Source organism: Ixodes scapularis, unplaced genomic scaffold, assembly GCF_016920785.2.
Source record: "Ixodes scapularis isolate PalLabHiFi unplaced genomic scaffold, ASM1692078v2 PGA_scaffold5__190_contigs__length_132052651, whole genome shotgun sequence".
NCBI classification, from domain to species: domain Eukaryota; kingdom Metazoa; phylum Arthropoda; class Arachnida; order Ixodida; family Ixodidae; genus Ixodes; species Ixodes scapularis.
The window spans coordinates 70,581,265-70,600,812 of NW_024609880.1; the positions used below are offsets into that span (position 1 = coordinate 70,581,265).

Genomic DNA, 19,548 nt, shown 5'->3' on the forward strand with positions numbered 1-19,548 from the left:
GAAGCTTTTGCCCGTCAAAGTCGCAACCCTCGAGACTCGACCACAATCTATTCACATAAAACGTTTGGCGCCCAAGTGGTATTGCTAGTTAAGCACAAAATATTAAACGACATTACCGGGAAACAATACAAAATATTAATTGTAGAAAGACAACCATGGTACTGTGAAAAAAACGGATTTTTTAATACTGAAAAAAAAAAAAAAACCCGAGACAGGGGAAAAAGAAGGGACAAACACAATTAAGCCTCAGAACGTAGATGCAAAATTTATTCTCAGGAACAGCCTCTGATATAGACGCACCTCACCCCCGCCTTGAAAACTAGAACCGTCACCCCCGTCACCTCAAAGTGTTTTGTTTTTTGTTTTCATTTTTTGCTTAGTCATATGTGTTTTCTAATGTCAAGCAATAGCTGCCATTGGCGCTACTCGACACCGTTGCCCACAAAAGGTTACTAAATACCGTCACTCGTTACTCGCTCAAAGAGTAACTAAATACGTTACTCGTTACCGATCTTCAAGAGGAACGCGTTACTTAACCTCAAATGCAACGAGTTACTTTTCTCGTTACTTCGAAGACCGAATACACAACTGTTTTTTTTATGCTTTATTGTTTTCTTTTCGGTAGTCTTCGCACTTTAGCAGTTGCTGCCTGTTCCAAGTTTTTATCGGTTATGCTTCCCCGCTTCCCTGAGAATACATCTCCGGCGGTGCTGAAGAGTCGCTCTACTGACGCGCTCGAAGGAACAGCGGTGCTGTGCTTCAAAAAGAGCTGGTGAATCTGGGATTCCCCTTTTTCTTTTGTTTTCTCTGCTTCTAACGTTTAAAGTTGACAAGAGTGCTGTGCCTTCCCGTGTTGGCAGCCACCAGGTTTACATTCGGTCTGTACACGATACCAACAATGTTCATGCGGATTCGATGTACCCGATTCTAGAAGGTTCAAAAGCTTTCCACTACCTTCATTTATTTTCTGTCTCTTTCTCTCTTTCTCTTTCTAGAAGGTTCAACCAACGAATCTCCTTGTGTTCGCTGGGTGAAGGACACCCCAGCTGTAGAGTTCAACTGATGTGTTCAGGGATAAACGTTGCTATACTGTCAGTCTGTTCAGTTGCTTTTCGGGCTGCCCATCTGCCTTTGTCGCAATAGGCGCATACTCGGGTTAGTCAATAAAACGAGGCTGTTTAAACGTTGTTTTACACATTACTTCTGAAAAGTAACGAAATACCTTTACTCGTTACTGGGCTTTAAAAGTAACTAAGTACGTTACTCCTACCTTTATCTAAAAAACAGAAACTAAATAGGCCGTTTTTTACAGAAAAAAAAGTAACTAGGTGGAAGTAACTTGTTACAAGTAACGCGTCACGTATTGTATATCATGCCTGATCGACACCCAGCGAGACCAGCATCGATCTTCGATCCAGACTGATATAGAGTCATCGACAGCTTTATAAATGTTCTTATGTTCCCGCTGCTTGCTTCGTCATTCGTTCTTTGACTGTTTTCTCTGCTAATCCCTCAATTTCATTAGACACAAACTTGTTCCTCCTTAGCTTTAATTCTCAATTCAAAGAAGCGAAATCGTCCTCGGGCATCTGTGCGATGACTCCAGCGTTCCACTGTACTTTTTAAGCACGCCATGAAACTTGTCATTCGGAAGTGATGATAAGTACCTTCACGGCACTCGTGGACCGCGAACGTGAATCCAAATATTCGTCGACGGATTGATTTGTTTGAGGAGCGGATGTACGTCCGGGTGACCCAGTGTCCATGTCCGATGCGAGGGCCATAGGGTCGGGTGATGTGCTTTGGATACCGCGATTGTATTACAGCGAAAAGGCGGAGGGCTTTCGAATAAAATAACATACGAAATGGTTCAGTATAATTTAAGATTTTTGTACTAAAAAACAGTCTTTTGCCTTTCTACCCTCTTTCTTTTGGCCTCCTGAACGATTTGCGATTAGATCCCAATCTGAAATCCTGTATCCCAGTCCGAAATTCATTTCGCGGCCCCTTTTAAGGCGTCAGTGACTATACAATAAATATCAGTCGGTAGGGCATTAATCTCCTTGACGGCAGTAGCTCCACCAGTACGGGCGTGTGACTTATTCCCCGTATCCAGGGATGGGCAGTATTTCAATTACAAGTATTTGAAATACGTATTTCAAATACTTTGTGTATTTTGCATTTGTATTTAATTACAAATTGGGTAACGTATTTGACGTGTGTATTTAAATACTAAAACTTTGGTATTTCAAATACAATTGTAATTAAATACAATTTTGTGGGAGATAATACATCCCTCAATTTTTTTTGTCACTGCCCAGAGCAGGAAGAAAACTACATTTTGCACCGAATGCAGTGTTTCTAAATCAACCACAAGCGTTTAATGACTTTGTGATTACGGTGCTAGTCCCGGGCAAGAATAGTGACAAAATCGGCGTTCACAGGCAGACTGGCTAAATAGGTGCCTGTGACAACTTGTGTTGCTTTCCAGCCTGAGTTCCATTCATATTTTTGCCTGGAACATTCTAAATGCACGGGTCGTCCAGATTTTCGTAACTAGTGCGAGTTGCAACAATAAAAAATTCTCTGGCTTGTGCTGCGCGTCTTGGTCGTCTCGGTTCTTTGTTGGTCTATACTAAAATGTAATCGACAAAAAAGCTGCTTGAAGCTCTGTACTTTTTTCACCTATTACGTCCAAGCTGATCACATTTTTTGTGATTATATTTCTATTACGTTACTAGAGCCTCGCACACTAACTCCTGAGTGTGCGATGCAAAATTAAATTGAGATACCCAGAAACCCTTTGCAGGTGCCCTGAAGTCGCTGACGCAAATTTCGGGGAATGTATTTGGAAAAGTATTTGGAGGAGACCAAATACATTTGGTTGTATTTGTATCTTGTACTTAAATGCTTTTTTTGGAAATGTAACTAGATTTGTAATTAAATGCATTTTGACGAAGCATTTTGTATTTGTATTTAGATACATATTTGCATGTATTTTGCCCATCCCTGCCCGTATCCATTTTCTGCCAAGCTAACTTCACCACTCCCCAGTTGTGACGTCGGCAAGGGCAAACTGATAAAGCAAAATAAAGAGGCAGTAAACAACCAGGCGGGGACAGGTTCTGGACGTCGTATGGATTCTGGACCATAACGTTTTAAATAACAAATATGGCATTCCGAAAGCCCCAAAATCAGAGAGTCTTCAAAAGCCTTCGCCCTTCAGAAAGACCGTCTACCTGACCCCAAGAGGCACCCTAACTTTATTCGCGCAGCGATCGGTTCCACCTCTCGAAACCAATAAAGCCTTTGAAAGACTCAGAATGAGAGCGCACATTAATGGCAAGAAACAGCAGACAAACGTATACTCCTTCCTGCGTCTCGTTTGGCCGTGATGTATCCGAGATATCCTCAGCCTACCCTAAGGAGCGTCGCTCCTCCATCAAGCGGTAATCGCAGAAAAGGCTCCCCCCCCCCACCCGCCCCCCCCCCCCCCCTACGCACACACACACACACCCCACTCGCCTTCTCAAAGTAGCGTGGCCCCAAATCTCCCGGGGATAGCCAGCAAGACCGAGATGCTGGTCTTGGCAAAGGTCGAAACAGATTGAGATCTAAGACGAGGGTAATGTAACAAGTCAAACTTCTCTTTTCCTGCTTTCCTTGGCAGAACACACGGTAATGGAACGGCTATTTTTGGCATCTTTGCCCAGGCCGCTTCATTATGCCTCCAGAATCATGGCGTGCTTTCTGGTTTTGGAACAGCCGTGCAAGACGGGGCATGAGTTTTAACGTTGTAAGGGACAAGTTGCATGTCCAACGCGGTGTCGTGTGTGGGAGCTTTTCTAGTGGAGTCCTTTTACCTTCAAAAGCCCGTTTAGAAATACACCGCAGTAACACGCCAACTCAGCGCTATAGATACAACGTTGGTTTCGCGCCTCATCAGCGCTCCACTTCATCTAATCCAGCCTTTTCCTGCGTACACACACACAATGCAACGCTAATTCAGTACTGGGTAAGCTCTGACAGTTGCGCTGATGCGACGCTGACTTATTGTTATCTAACCTGTTTTACATAGGCAGCTTTATGTGACAGAACGACACACATTCGTAGTAGGAAGATATAAAAGACTTTATCACCTTGAAAGTTCAGCTCGCTCCTCGAGATAATATTTCCGTAAAATTCATTAGAATAGCCCGCCTAAAATCGAAAACAAAAAATTGGGTGAAAATAAGGAGTGGGCTAACTTTCGGTGTGAAATTAAGAAAAGTTGGAAAAATGCTATTTTTAGATCATATGTCTGTGAAGCTCGTTATCGCGGTGATGGACATTGAAGCTAAGGTGACTGTACTTCCCACTCAGCAATGTTCGCTTATCTCGCGCTATAGTTAACTAGACAAATTTACGCGAAGGTCATCATTGATCCGAACATTACGATTGCTAGGAGTGGGCTATCTTTCGGTATTTAATAAAATAGAAAATCAAGTCTAAAGTAAGGGTGGGTTACCTTTCAAGAAGGGGGGGGGGGGGGGGGGGGGGCTAGGGGCATTTGTTGGGATTTTACGGTAGAGTAATATAAGATGATTCCGATCACTCTGATAACGATACCCAGCCGATATTCCACAGACGACTGTCCGCCTGCATCGTATCGCTATCGGATGTCGTTGTCAGAAAACGATCTCTAGAATTTATGATCTTAATCGTCTTTTAAACATTTCGAACCTCTTTGCTTGAAAAGAGTTCGCATCATCTGTCCTGACTACATCTGACCGAAAAAGAGGGATATGCCACATGGAAACTCAGATGCTTGCCGATCCCCTGATTTATTTTGAGGCTTCTAACTTGTAAATATGCAAAGCTTTGTTAGCAAACTTCAACGAGTCTTAGCCTATGCGAAAGTAAATTTTTCGGCTAAAACTGAGGGAACGAACACGCCTCATTTCGTTTTTCACGGGACCGCGAATCTGCAATATTAGAAAGGCAAAACTTCTCTGCTGTGAATCTTTATTGATATAAAGAAATAAAGTCTATTTGGCTTAGTGTAGGGTGATATCTTTCGAGTAATCTAAATAACAACCTCAAACAACGGTAATTTAGTCAGCAGTCACACAGTGGTGCTGTGGTAACGATAGTCACTATTTCAAGATCACATCTTTTAACTCTCCCGTAGATGCGAATGAGCGAACAGGAAGCCAATATTCTTCTTTTTTGTTTAAATAAAACGATGAACACAAATAAAGGGTTTTTATGCAGCACTTATCAAGATTTAAACGGCGTAATTGCCAAGAATGAATACTGAAAGCGTCGATAGCACATTTTCAGATCCACACTTTGTTGACAATGGATACGCGTAGTGGGCAGTCATTTACTACGTCACTTAAACAATGATGTCATACTTGTCTCCAGTGCTTGTACACTGGCTGGTGAGCAAATAGCCTAGACAATTTTTAAGCCGTTAAAGCACTGTAATTTGTTTTTTGAGAGCACATTAATTTTAGCTGATAGCTATGTTGGATGGCGTTGTTCTGAGAAGACGGTGGCGCCCCTTGAAGTTTCGCCATGCCGCTGACTAGGGATCGCACAGAGGGTTCTTCTTACCATGATTGGGCGTTGTTTTGTCGTGTTCCGTTGCCTAATAATATCGAGATCAGAAGTAATGACCATTAATCTTCGGTACGCTCAACTCAACCTCGGGTGTCCCTACACCAGTCTTGGAACACCGTGCCTCCGGGGACAAATAAAAAAAAAAAAATCACGAAGGAACTCAAAAAGATGTCCTAATATTTCGGTGACACCACCAGCAAAGAATCGGGCAGCTGTGTCTGAACAGGCGCATTATATCTCATCGGAACCTATTACCAGCGGAAGGCGGCGTAGTTGCTGAACAACTGAATCATGCAACGGGTGAACGAACACATGTGAACATCGAGCCTTCCGCTGACGCCGACTTTCCCCGACTCCCCGGAACATACAAATAAATTGCTCCAATACCAAGACAAATAAGTACTCCTGATAGAAGACGCCTTGCCCATACAGAGGAGCAAAATCGACCGAAAATACATAAAAAAATAAATGACGCCAATGAAATACAATGACCAGAGGCAGCGTCAGGGGCAGAGCGCAGGCCATTTATTACGCTGCAAAGAGGTCGTGTTACATTTTTTTTTTTTTTACCCGAAACCCTTTTCTTATTATTGTTGAAGGTTTAAACTTTTTTGCGCACCAAGATTATGCTCGCAGATTTTTATTATCGTCGTTTGAAGTGTCCGCACACAAAAAAGTGGCCTCTCCTCCATTTTTGCGATCTTCTCCCGGCGAGATGGTAATTCTCGCGGCGTTTTAAAGTGGTTCCATTGTTGCCGGCCTGAATAATACCCAGCTTGGGGCGATCCCACCGAAAATTGCTCAACCGAGAAAGCTCTGCTAATCGCTTCGTACGAAATTGGCGCGCACGCGTTTTGAGAACTTTGAACGATTTTTCTTTGCCTGGAGGATCCTTTGGACGTTTCCGGCGAAAAAAGAAACTAACTGACGCAATTAGCGATGCACGAAAAATAGACGAAAAGGTTAATGAGAAAATTATAAATTCTACGGAGGTTAGTTTTAACAGCATGCGCATATGGTGCCACGGAACGCGTCTCCGGATGGAGTGTCTTTACCGCGTTATTAATTGTGGTCTCTTGATTTCCGCCTGACGGCGTCATCAGGCGGACAAAGGCAGCTAGCCTTAGCGTTTACCCACAAATCCTTCCAATCAGAGCTCGGCGATTGGACGTCCCTGCGCGCTCATCTCCCCCTCTCCTTCAGTTTCTGCCCGTATAGGCACCTGCAATCATTTGTTACGACGTAGGAAAAGCAAATCGAGCTACACCCACAAAAATATAACCAAGGAACACACACTTCGTTTATTGCCTAACACGCCGGGACGCACTGGGCATTTGGCCAACGCGTTTTCCCGCAAGAAAGCAAAAAGCCAACTTTTTCTGCGCCAGAAAGCTTGTACGCTGTGCGTGTCTTGGGTTATAAAAATAACGGAGCACGTCAGACAAATACTATGTGAAGACAGTAATGCTTCAGTAATCCCAGCTTTGTCGCGATGTCAGCGTTTACGGTGCTTCGTCACCAGTGAAAGCCACGTAAGTGGGCTTTATTTGGCCCCAGAGCCCTCGAAAGGGACTTTTGCCGTGATGTAACCAATGAAACATATAGCATCACAGAAAATAGACAAGTATTCTGAACAAACTTTTTGATGTTACGATGTCTTGTGCTTTCTTATTTTAAAATTCGAAAGACGGCACTCGGTAAGCCAAGAAACTAAACAAAAACACACAAAATCTTTACTTTTCATTTTTTTTTTTAAAGACATGGCACACTTTTAGCTTTTTTTTTGCCTATTAACGATTAGCAGGACCAGGCTAGCCTCAGCTCGACTGCCTTATGAGCCGAAATGACCTACACACGTGAACATTTTTGGAGGGTATGTCGAAAAAAAAAAATAGACTCCAGCAGTTGTCGTAAATGGGCCATACTTTCGAAACATTAGGCAGCTTTACACCGACCCGCACAAGAATCGAAATATTAGTAGCACAAACTCGCGGTCGCCTGTTTTACCCGCTTTCCTTTTTCCATCTGAAGGTCTGGCATCAGCACAACCATAACTCCATTCTACCTTTCAATTGACCGCAACGGACGCTATGACGTACTAGACAATCCAGTGCTATGAGCAGTCACCGTGCCCGTCCTGCAGCGAACGTGGCTTTCACGTGGCATTAGACTGGCTCCCATAACTCCAACGTTCACTGTAGTCCTTCTGAAGGTGAAACAAAGTACGCTGTATAACTTGAGTACAAAGTTAGATGGCGAAAGTTTCGAGTTCCAATGCCGTAGCCAGGAGCAATAAAATCCGAAAACGCGCCGATGTCGTGTTCGCGTAGAGCTGCAATTTCCTAGGTCTTATCCCCAGAAATCAGCGTCAGTACGCAGACGACCTGGTGAGCGATCGTACTGGAATACCCATAGAGACGAGGGGGACAAACACAACACCGTCTCAAACCCCCGCCCGTTTGGAACTAAATGAGCTTCGTACCGGCATGGGGTCGTGAGCTACATTGGGAACGAGGGTAGCCATGCGTCTCGGTGTTGCAACTTCCGATAGGACATAGATTAACCACATTAACACTGTTTCCTTGGAGGCATCGAAAACCCCAAGGCTATAGCCGGTGTTGCCTGAGTTCTGCTCTTAAAATAGATTGAAAACTGACACAGAATATCTTTCTTCGACCAAACATCAGGGCGCTTTAGAACGCTAACCTTTCAAACCTACATAAACCTTGATCAAACTTCACTAGTTTCCAATCGTATACCTGATTTCAACAACATTGTACCGTTGTGGGCATGGGTCCGGGCATTTCGCTGAACGCCGTTTCATCGAATACCGTTTTATCGAACGCTATTTCATCGAGCGCCATTTCATCGGAGACGTTTCATCAAACACCCCTAGTTGAGCAGTAGAACGTTTTGATCTAAGAAATAGTTTTCTTTCAAAACCGGAATAGCAGACCTCTCTCATTCTAGAGAGAGAGTAACTGCTAATAAGAATCTTTATTTTTTCTCCTACACCTTTATTTTTTTTATAAATGACTTGTGCTATTAATGGGGGCAATATTAAACGGGAACACCTTCTTGGCATTTCATGAAACCTGTGATCATTGGATGCAGTGACGAAGGTACGTTCGGTCAAGGTTTGCCCTCGTCCTTCAAAGGATGTGTTTTGTTTCAAGCTCGAGGCCGTCCTTGAACCAATGGCATGTTCCCATGTCGCATGAAACAGAAAAATGACGTTTTCAACTCTGTTAATTTTTGGCAATCGGCAGAACCGCGGACATGCAAGGTTTTCAACTTTTGTTCTCAGAATAGGATGGAATGAAAGCACAAGTCAATAAATAAAAACTAAATTAAAAAGGAGCAACTAAGAGTAGTTACATTCCTTTCTGGATGTACCTTTTATGCGTGAACAAATTGTGAACAAAGTATGTGGTAGAGAACAGGCGCTTAACTTACGTAAAAACAAAGTCGCATACCCACTCAAGTTTTTGTTATGTTCTGTAATTCAGAAACCAAACGTTTGGTGAAAAAGTAACGAAAGTAGCATAGTAAATTTATTTCTGGTGGTGGTTCGACAGCAGCGTGAAAGCGAGTGTAAAACTTCAAGGTTCGCTTAAAAGGACCATGAAGGCAATTTAATTTTTTTTTTTTAAGAAGGTGTTTTTGGAAGCATTGGGATCCTGGCATGCCACACAATATTTTCTAGAACGTTGTGACTCTTATTTCTGTACCTCCAAATAAACTTGCGAAACCGAAACAAACATTCAGATTTCTTCCCTTTTTCGCCTCTGGAAAGAGAAGTGACGTCAGGGAGCACTGTCGGCATCGGTAGGATTTAGTGCACACTCAGTGTGGTTCCCGTGGTTCGCTCTAGTGCACGGCGGTCTGTGAAGAAAACCTGGAACAAATGGACGACAACGCCGCGCTCGCAAACGAGTTTGAGCTCCCGTTCAGCGACCTCACGCCGACTGAACGGGACATGCTGCTAAGGACGCAAAACTCTGGATTGGCGACCGATGCAGCAATGCTGCGCATTGCTGCATCGGTCGGCAGTTTATGCAAACTAACGCCGCCCGATCGACCGCACGTCTTTAGCCGACCTTTCGCGCAACCTACTACTGCACATAAACGCGGCATGATTGGTGAGACACCAGTTCGCAAAGCGAACACGAGACGACGCACGAAACCAAAACCAAAAGTTCGCCGCCCCAGGCGCTCATACCTCTTTTTTTTTTTTTTTTGTCCATGGTTGCTCGATGCTTGTTACGCGCTCGAGGTAGCAGTGCGGGATGCGTTCAACCAGTGACAAACGGAGGGATCGCTTCAGATTATGCTTTTATAGACGGTATGAAACCTATTAATTCCCAACTACAACTTCAAAATATTATCCAACGTTCAAATAAACTTTTTTCATCACATCTCACCACCGAAATTGAAACCAAGAGCGCGTCTATCGTTTGAACCAATCGCCAGACGAGGTGCCCGTTGTCGTCACGCTTCGGCGCACTTTAGTTCACTTTTCTGCCGCCGCCTCGGTGGGGTCTCAGGCATCGTTCCCGGCGCTATTATTACCGTGCCTGTTTGCTCGATTGGTGCGGCACCCAAACTTCTGTTCGGGCTAGAACTTGGTCAACAGTATCTGAGACGTGCCTGACATCCATTTCAATCGTCGAATAAAACTTCGAAACTGCCTTCATGGTCCCTTTCAGTGAATTTGATTGAAACGGCGTTTGATAAAATACTCACTTGCGAAGGAAGACTGAACGGAACTACTAATACTCACTTGCGAAGGAAGACTGAACGGAACTACTAACTAACGAGGGCGCGCCCTCGTTAGTTAGTAGTTTTCTTTGTTCCTGATGTTTAACCGCAACCAGCTCCCCTCACTCCTCTTCCCCCCATCGGTTTGGTACGTGCGGATCCAGTTCGGGTTTAGTGGGAGAAGAGGGGGGGGGGGGGGGGGGAGCTTCTTTTTTCTGTTGGAAGTGAGTGTTTTGCCGTAGTAGTACTGTTGTGGAGAGGGGTGATTGCATTTCTTCCGTCTGAAGTGTTTCTATCTCTTTGGGGCATTTGCTATTTAGGCAGTTTTGAAGGGGGAAAAAAACATGTGCCCTTTTTTGCTTACCTGCTGTCTCAAGGTTGTGTTATGTCAAAAACGTCTTTTTTTTTTCCGTTAAAGAAAACACGACCCCACAGAAAATAGAAATCCCGGAAAAAAGTTCAACGGAGAAAAGCTCACCGGAGGTAAGCTCACCTCAGATACGCTCACCGAAGGAAAGCTGACCTACTTTTGTACGGGCCCTGAGAAAAGCTTAGCAGTCTTTAGACAAACCCGGAGAAAAGACTACCTAGATTTATTTTTTTTTATTCAAGGCGGTCTTTATCTATATTATGTTTATTTTATCAAGTGAACAATTTGTTCCTATAGGCTAACACCGGGCTGAACATTTTAGGAGCAGCACTGCAACCGCTGAACCCTAGTGCACTAGACTGGACAGCGGATAAGGAGCCCGTTGGTGGCACGCGAGTCTATACGAGAAACAAACAAAAATAGGAACATTGAAGCTTGTACGGGGTGCTCAAAAGCGAGTATTTTATGATGTGTTGCGATCGTTATATCGAGTGTTTGGAGATCGAGTCGGCATTCGTCACACGTCCCAACGCCAATTAAACAAAAAAATATTGGAGCATTATTGACTGTGCCGGCGTCGCTTACTCGAATTGCTAAATGAATTGCACGTTCAACAAATGAGCAACATGCTTCGAGTTGGAGTACATCACAGAAGCCCTCACTACAGTTCAAAGAAAAAGCTTGCACCAGAAGTGCTCCGTACAAGCGCTTGAAACGATGCGAACACCCCCAGTAAGTGCATTCAAACTTATCGACTGCTAAACTCTGATGACTTCAAGATCACCAAGGACCCCGCATTTACTCTCGGCAGCCCACTGTCTCATTGAACAGCATCACAGTTTATGCCCAACAAAGTCGCGACTTTCAACCCTCAACCACAAAACATTTGTTTCAAAAAGATTTGGGGAAGAAGAGGACGCCGAAGCGAATGGACTAGTTCCTATCGGCTCCGTCATTTATGGTTAATTTCGCAGTATTAATTTGCGCGATTCAAGGTCTTGTGTATCCCAGTGAGTTTGTGAAGTCGAGAGACGCCAACGGATAACAAAGTTCCCAAAGGTACGCCTTTTTTGCCGAAATAACAGACATTTTCCACCACCGTCGTGCGCGGGGCCGCTAGGCCTAGGTGTGCTCCACGAGCGATAGGCCTAGTCGCTGTCGCTCCTGCCGCGGCTCGCCGTTTCGGCGGCGGCCACTAAGCCCCGAGATGGAGGGGACGTCCGCTCGGGCACCGATCTTCGACTCCCAAATGTGCGTGCAAGTTCAAGGCGAAGATCTTTCACCAGAGGAATTCCACAGCGGCACTGGATGGACGCAAGTGGGGGAACGCATGTCCAGACTACGTCAACGAGACCTTGTCGCGAAGCTCGCCGGCACCGACAACCAAGTAAGCAAGAATGCGAAGGGTAACAAGAACGTTAGAGCCTCGGCCATCAAGGCAGCGAGAATGCCAGCCATGCCGCTGGAGGAAAACAAGATCGTCATCAGACCCCGTGGGGGATTGGACATTACCAAGATTGGCACCACGACCGTCGCCACGGCCATTCTCGCCGCGGCCAAGATTACGACTGAAGAGAACGCATCAGACACCATTTGCCCAAACGCGCTACAAAACATCATGGTAGTCAGCACGCCTAAGGAGGAAAACGCCGTCCGCTACGCGAGAATTCAAACGATATCCATTCAAGACAAGACCTTCGAAGTCAGCGCGTACCGCACGGCGCCGCACGACACCGTGAAGGGCATCATCCGCGGCATCCCTGTCAACGCGAGTGCCGAAGAACTCGACAGCAACATTGTAAACGACAGAAACCCACTCGCCGTAGGAGCCAAAAGAATCGGCAACACGACCACGATCATTGTAGCCTTCGGAGGACCCAAGGTACCGAACTTTGTCCGATACGGTGTCACGCTCATACCGTGCAACCTGTATAGAAAGCAAATAGACGTCTGCCACCAGTGTGGCCGGGTCGGGCATCGCAAGGACGTGTGCCCAACTCCAACCAACCGCATCTGCAGGGGCTGCGGCCAAACAAACCCAAAGGAAGACCACAAATGTACGCCCAAATGCAAACTTTGCGGAGGCGCTCACTTGACCGCCGATAGAGAATGTAAAGCCAAATACAAGGTTCCCTACGTCGTCCGCAAGCGGCAGTGGGAGCGCCGAAAGCAAAACGTCAGCGACTGGCTGCCGTCGGAGAGCAACTTCCCGCTACTCGACGAGCCAGCTGCCCGCAAGTCAAGGACGCCATCGAGAAACCGCGCGCCGTCGAGAAATAGCAGCAGCAGGAGCCAGAGCAGAGACGCGCGACAAACAAAAAGCCAAAGATCAAAGTCGCGCGAGAGAGTCAGTTGGGCCGACGCCGCACGAGGTATCAAGAAGACCAATTCGAACGACAATGCCAAGAAAGAAGACAAAGCTTCAACCAAGGAACGAGAATTCAACGAGGCCCTGAAACAGGAGAACGCGTCCCTGCGAGCCACCATCAACAACCTCACCAAGGAAATAGCGGAGATTCGCAACGTCTTATGCACCATCGAACAGCCAAGATCCTGCCCGAGCGACAACAACAAGGTCGAAGAAGCTACGACAGACGGAGATAAAGCACCGGCACCGAAGAAAAGGGCCTTCGAATTGCGTAAGACCACGAAAAACGTAAGCAGCTGCAGCTCCGGCAGCAGCAGCTCCGGCAGCAGCAACAACAATGTCGAGGCGAAACTCAGCAGCCTCGAGGATATGATCAAATCGATGAAGGAAGCCATCCAAGCCTTCCAAACGGAGAACGTCAACAGACTCAATAACCTGGAAAGGAGCTTGCAACTAACCCTAAGCAACCCAACGTTCGGGCCCCTACAGCAGCAAGTCAACCAAGCGCAGCAACCCGGAGAACTTCGAATAGGACCATCATGGCCTCCAGCTCCACAGGCATAACGATGTGGCAGTGGAACTGCCGCGGCTTAGTCAAGAAAAGGGCAGTTGTCCAGCAACACATTGAGCACGCTGCGCGCAAGCCCGACGTGCTCCTACTCCAAGAAACGCTAACGGAAAAGCCGTCCCTCCCCGGCTACAGGGTGCACGCGGGCCCGTCCGACGGCAGAGGTCTGTGCACCCTGGTCAGGAAGGGTCTCACCTTCGTCGAACATCGACTAAGCAACGTCAGGATCGAACACACGCTCACCGAACTCATACCGACCAAGCAAAGAAAAAACAGCATCTTCATTTTGAATATCTACAGTAACCCATCGCAGAGACTGCAGAGGTTCAAAGCCATTCTTCACAAGGCAAGCACGACGGCCGGCCAGAGCACGCTGGTCGCGTGCGGCGACTTTAATGCTATGGATCCGGCGTGGGGCTACGTCAAGAGTAATGCGAAAGGCAGAAACCTATCCCACGATGCGGCGGAGCTCGACTACACACTCATAACCGACCCGGCTCTCCCAACGAGAATGGGCAACTCCGTGTCCCGAGATACCACCCCTGACCTCACGTTCGTCAAGAACAATGAACCGATCACGATCACGTGGAGGAACACGGGGATGGACCTCGGCAGCGACCACATGATAGTGGAAATCGTCATACCGGAGCAGAGCAATGCTAATGTCAGGAAACATACGTGGATCGATTGGACCGCATTCAGAGATAACAGAAATCAGGAGGCGGAAGAAGAGACCGAAATTGATGACATCGAAACATGGACCAACAAGATCATTCAAGACGTTCAAAACTCAACCAAGAACATAGAAACAGACCTCAAAACGAACACAATTGACAGCCGACTGGCACACCTCATCGAGGCCAAGCAGTCCATACTCAACAGATGGAAAAAGCTACGCCTCAATCGTAGGCTACGGAAAAAAGTCGCAGAACTTAACAGGACAATCGAGGAATACTGTCGCACGCTATGCGCCCAACAATGGGACGAGATATGCAACGCCGCCGACGGACAGATGCATAACGGGAAAACGTGGAACTTGTTTAGGCATCTGCTCGACAAAACTAAGACTAAGTCACACCAAAGAGACCGACTGGCGAAACTCATCCATCGAGAGGTCACTAAACACGGAGCCGAGCATGTGACGAAGCGCATCAGCGACAGATACCTGCCGACTACTCCAACGGAGTGCCACGGGCCGTACGGGGGGCTACGCAACGAGCGTCTTGACAGAGACATAGACGTAGAGGAGGTTCGCACGGCGCTGCAAGACCTCAACAGCAAGTCGGCGGCCGGACCGGACCGCATCACCAACAAAGCACTCAAGAACCTCGACGACAAATCCATCGAAAGTCTCACGAGCTACTACAACAAATGCTGGAAAACGGGAACGCTGCCGACGCAGTGGAAGAAGGCCAAGACTATCCTGATCCCCAAGCCGGGCAAGCCACCAGACACCGACAACCTCCGACCCATATCGCTCACGTCTTGCATGGGCAAGGTGCTGGAGCACGTCCTGCTCAAGAGGTGGCAGGAATACCTCGAGAAAGAGGACCTCTACCCGGAAACGATCATCGGCTTCAGGCAGCACCTCAGTACCCAAGACGCAATGATTCAACTCAAGCACCAGATCATCGACGGCAACACCAGCGACAACAAAGCGATATTGGGACTCGATCTGCAGAGCGCCTTCGACAAGGTGAAGCACTCGGCGATCCTATGCCAAGTCTCGAAACTCAACATGGGAGAGAGATCATACAAATACATCAAAGATTTTCTCACGGACAGAACTGCCGAGCTCAGAGCGGGGGATCTCCAAGCGCAAGAGAAGAAGCTGGGAAGCACAGGCACACCTCAAGGATCAGTCATCTCGCCGATGCTTTTCAACCTGGTGATGATAGGAGTGGCCGAAAGGCTCGGAAACATCAAGGAAGTTCGACACACGATATACGCGGACGACATAACGCTGTGGGTGGAAGGGGGCAGCGATGCCCACATCGAATCCACTCTACAGGCGGCTGTCGACGCGATCGAAGACCACCTTGACGGAACGGGGCTCAGGTGCTCGCCGAGCAAGTCGGAGCTCCTTGTATACCCGCCCGTCAAGCACCGCAAACCCAAGAGCAGCCCGAGAAACTACGAGGCAATCAAAGTGAAGAGCAGAGAAGGAAACGAGATCCCAAGAGTCACCAAGATCAGAATCTTAGGAATGACGATCGAGACGCACGGCAGAAACGGTGACACTGTCACCCGGCTCATAGCGAAAGCGGCAAACGCCACGAGACTACTCAAGCGAGTCACGACCAAGAAAAGTGGAATGAGGGAAGAGAGCCTGATCAGACTCATCCACTCGTTTGTCATATGCCACGTAGCGTACGTGGCGGCCTACCACAAGTGGAAGAAGAGCGAGAGAAACAAGATAAATATACTCATCCGTAGGGCCTTCAAGACGGCAATGGGACTGTTCGAAACAACGAGCACCAACCGCCTCCTGCAGCTGGGGGTGCACAATACGCTAGAGGAGATAGCGGAAGCCCAACGCAACGCTCAACTCGAAAGACTATCTACGACCAAGGCCGGCCGGAAAATCCTGGACAACCTGGGAGTTGGCTACCAAGGCAGGGAGCGGACGCAGCTCCCCATCCCCGATGAGATCAGGAACAACATCAGAGTGGACTCTATACCGAGGAACATGCACCCGGAGTATAACAAAGGGAGGAGAGCGGCGAGAGCCAGGGCCCTGATAGATCAGCACGCGGCCGACGGACACGCACGCTACGTGGACGCGGCTGAATACGCCAAGCTACACGGTTTCACGACAGTTGTCGTCGACGCGACCGGCACCGTTCGCACGACCGCCAGCACGAGATGCACCAAGGCAGAACAAGCGGAGGAGGTAGCCATCGCCCTGGCCATCGCCGACCGCGACTGCCACACGGTGCTGTGTGACTCGAGGCAGGCGGTGAGGAATTATGCCAAGAGCATGATATCGAAGGAAGCGGTGCGCATACTGCAGTCAACCAAGAACGACGGCGGCAGCAAACAAGTGAGAATCAAATGGTTCCCCGCGCACGCGGGCGTCGGATCGAAACGCCAACCACAACGAGACAGCACATGCCGAGGCGCGCGCGCTAACGGACCGCGCCTCGACCGACTGGCCGCTGTGGTTCAGCACCAAGGACCGAATGACCGACTACAACGAGATAACCAAGGCTTTCCGCCTAGCTCGCAGAACTCTCCCACCACCTTGCTCGGGGCTCAGTCGAGAACAAGCCGTTTTATTTAGACAGCTGCAGACGGGCTCACTCCCCGTTGCTGATGCATAGAATGTATCCCGAGGCGACAGACAAGTGCAGAGTCTGCCGAAGGGAGACGGCCGGCTTCGCACATATGCTGTGGGATTGTATCAAGTACCCGGAAGAATCAAAGTCTGGGAGCATCCCGCTGCGACTTGAAGCAGCCGCAGGGAGCGATAATCAAGAACAACAACTCTGGGCCGTCCAGCAGGTCATCGGGGCGCTGGCCCGGCAGGGACCCAGCGCCCAGAAGACGATGTAGGCCCCGTCCGGAGCGCGCGCGCAAGCGCGCGTTTTACTGCAGGCTAAAATAAAGTTTACCCACTCCACTCCACTTCAAAAAGATTTATATCCTGCCGCTTTTGATATTTGGGCCCAGAAAACACGATAAAAGTTTCATTGTCGCAAACAACATGCTAAGGTAAAAAAAAAAAACAGTTTTCTTCGTTTTTCCAATAGAGGGTATGCATTCGCTGGTGTCAAGCGATGACTGCCGGTGGTGCCGCTCGACACCATCACGACAAGCCTCGATCCGCGATCCAGACGACTACAAAAAGATCAGTGAGTGTAACTAAACCTACAGGCGTGTCCATTGAAGGCGGTATACATTTCAAAGCAAAGCGCTTTGCTGCATTCTTTATTCGACTTTTATGTCGACCGTTTTCTCGTGAGTGTTGCCATCTTTAATTGTGACATAGCCGGGATAGAAAACAATTATATTGATTTGTACATTGGAAAAGCTTAGAATATTGAAAGCTCACCACAGATCTGTGACCAGATTCTGCGTAATTAAAGTGTACTAAAAATTATATTATCTGTTTGTTAAACGCAGAACGATCGCATACACGTATGGCATCCGAACGTACCTCAGTTGAGTCAATGCTCGGTTCACAGATTCGCAGGGGAGCTTTTCTCGGCATCGGACGGATTTGTGGTGAGCTTTATTCCGGTGAGCTTAACTCCGGTGAGCGCTTCTCCGCCGGCCGAAAAAAAGCGGAGGGGGGACCACACGGGCCCCCGACTGCCATCTGTCGTCGCAATATCCGCCGTTCGAATGCTGCGTGCCCAAGTGTCCTCCTTGAGCTCATTGCCATGCGGCATTCGAAACACGGATCTCACGGTGACTCGATTTCGAATATGTTTGCAGACTGTTTCTTGCATGATGAATAAGCAGTGTGACCCCTGCTGTAAAGACGCACGCAAATTTGCGCCCCTTGAATTCGCTTTGCCGCAAATCGGATTTGCGCACCCGCCTATGGAGCGCGAAATCGCGTACTTACAATTCCGGTTCACACATTTGTGTTCGAAGTCTGGCTCACACACTTTAGTTTGACTGCGTGCAACTGCGCCACAACAGGTTCTAAGCCGCTTGTGACTGCTTATTGGGCAGACGATCGAACTATAGGGGGAGCTTTATCGAGCTTGTTGTCCCCACAGCCCGGTGTTTACTAACACAAAATAACAAAGAAATTGAACCTCGCCATGCACGGTCTGGACACGAGCGCTTCACTTTTACTAGTGCTTTGGTTGCACGAGGAGCGGCCATTCGAATCGTCACCATCGATATCGCTGATCAAAAGCAAACAAGAAAATTCGGTTTGTTGTCCCCACAGCTCAAGAGTACCGCCAGAGGCGTGACTGTTCGATCTCCTCCCCAATAGCCGGCTTCGCAGCAGCACAGCTGGTCCGAACTGTCGTATGTGTCCTAAAAAACGGTTGCAGCGAAGTCCCGTCGGTCATATACAAACGCAATATTAAAAAAAGAAAAACTAATATATTTTAAAGACCTAAATGGTACACGATTTTTGTCAACTTTCCCAAGAAATTATAAAATCTGACATTATTTACGCTGTAACACGCAATTAAACTGGCGGTAGCCCTGCTGTAGGCCCCATCCATATCGAATGGTTCTTAGCTAGCTGTAAGCACCATTTCTTGGTTCTCACTGTTTGGAGAGATGATTGACGTTGGGGAATGTTTGTTGTAAAATTGTTTCTCCCTGCCGTAATAGTATTTTTATCGACACTGTATTTATGTTTGAGAAACAAATAATCTAAATAGAGTCAATATTGTTTTCAAAAGTATCCTGAGATTGTCTTTTCTGCTTCGGTTTCAAACGATAACAAACATGGTTGTCGGTAATTGCGGCGTGCTCAACCAGTGCCTCCTATAAGTTAAACTATGCCTGTCAGCTCCGACCACCGGCAAGCGGAAGGGAGAAGGCAAATAGTATGTGTGGTTGCCGTGCGGTGGAGCTACCTAGGCGTACAAACCTGCCGTGTAGTGAAGCCAACCATCTCTTCCGTAGGATGTTCAATGATGTCGCCCCAGCAACACCAAAATCAAAATGTTCTTGACTGACAGCTCGAGACCAGCACGCCATTTTCCAACGGAATATTACTTCTTATTTTCCTACCCTTTCACCCGCACACAACCCGGCGCCAACTCTTTCTATGCGCTCGATTCAGGTTGACCGCCAAAGCCCCAAACTGCCGCCAAAGCAGACGGTCAAGCGGCCAAGCGTTCTCCGCGCTCGCGCTGCAAAAGCGAAGCGAGTGAGTGAAAGCGATGTTTATTATATATA

At 47.6% G+C, this 19,548-nt stretch overlaps 1 protein-coding gene and 1 pseudogene across 1 annotated transcript; both read left to right on the forward strand.

Annotated features, from left to right (window-relative positions):
• The first annotated feature begins 11,942 nt into the window (after positions 1 to 11,942).
• LOC121838165 lies at positions 11,943 to 13,667 on the forward strand. Its single transcript, XM_042294245.1, has one exon. It carries the CDS (start codon positions 11,943 to 11,945, stop codon positions 13,665 to 13,667), a length of 1,725 nt encoding a protein of 574 aa, XP_042150179.1.
• Positions 13,668 to 15,313: 1,646 nt separating this feature from the next.
• Positions 15,314 to 17,286, forward strand: LOC121838019 (annotated as a pseudogene).
• Positions 17,287 to 19,548: the final 2,262 nt, after the last annotated feature.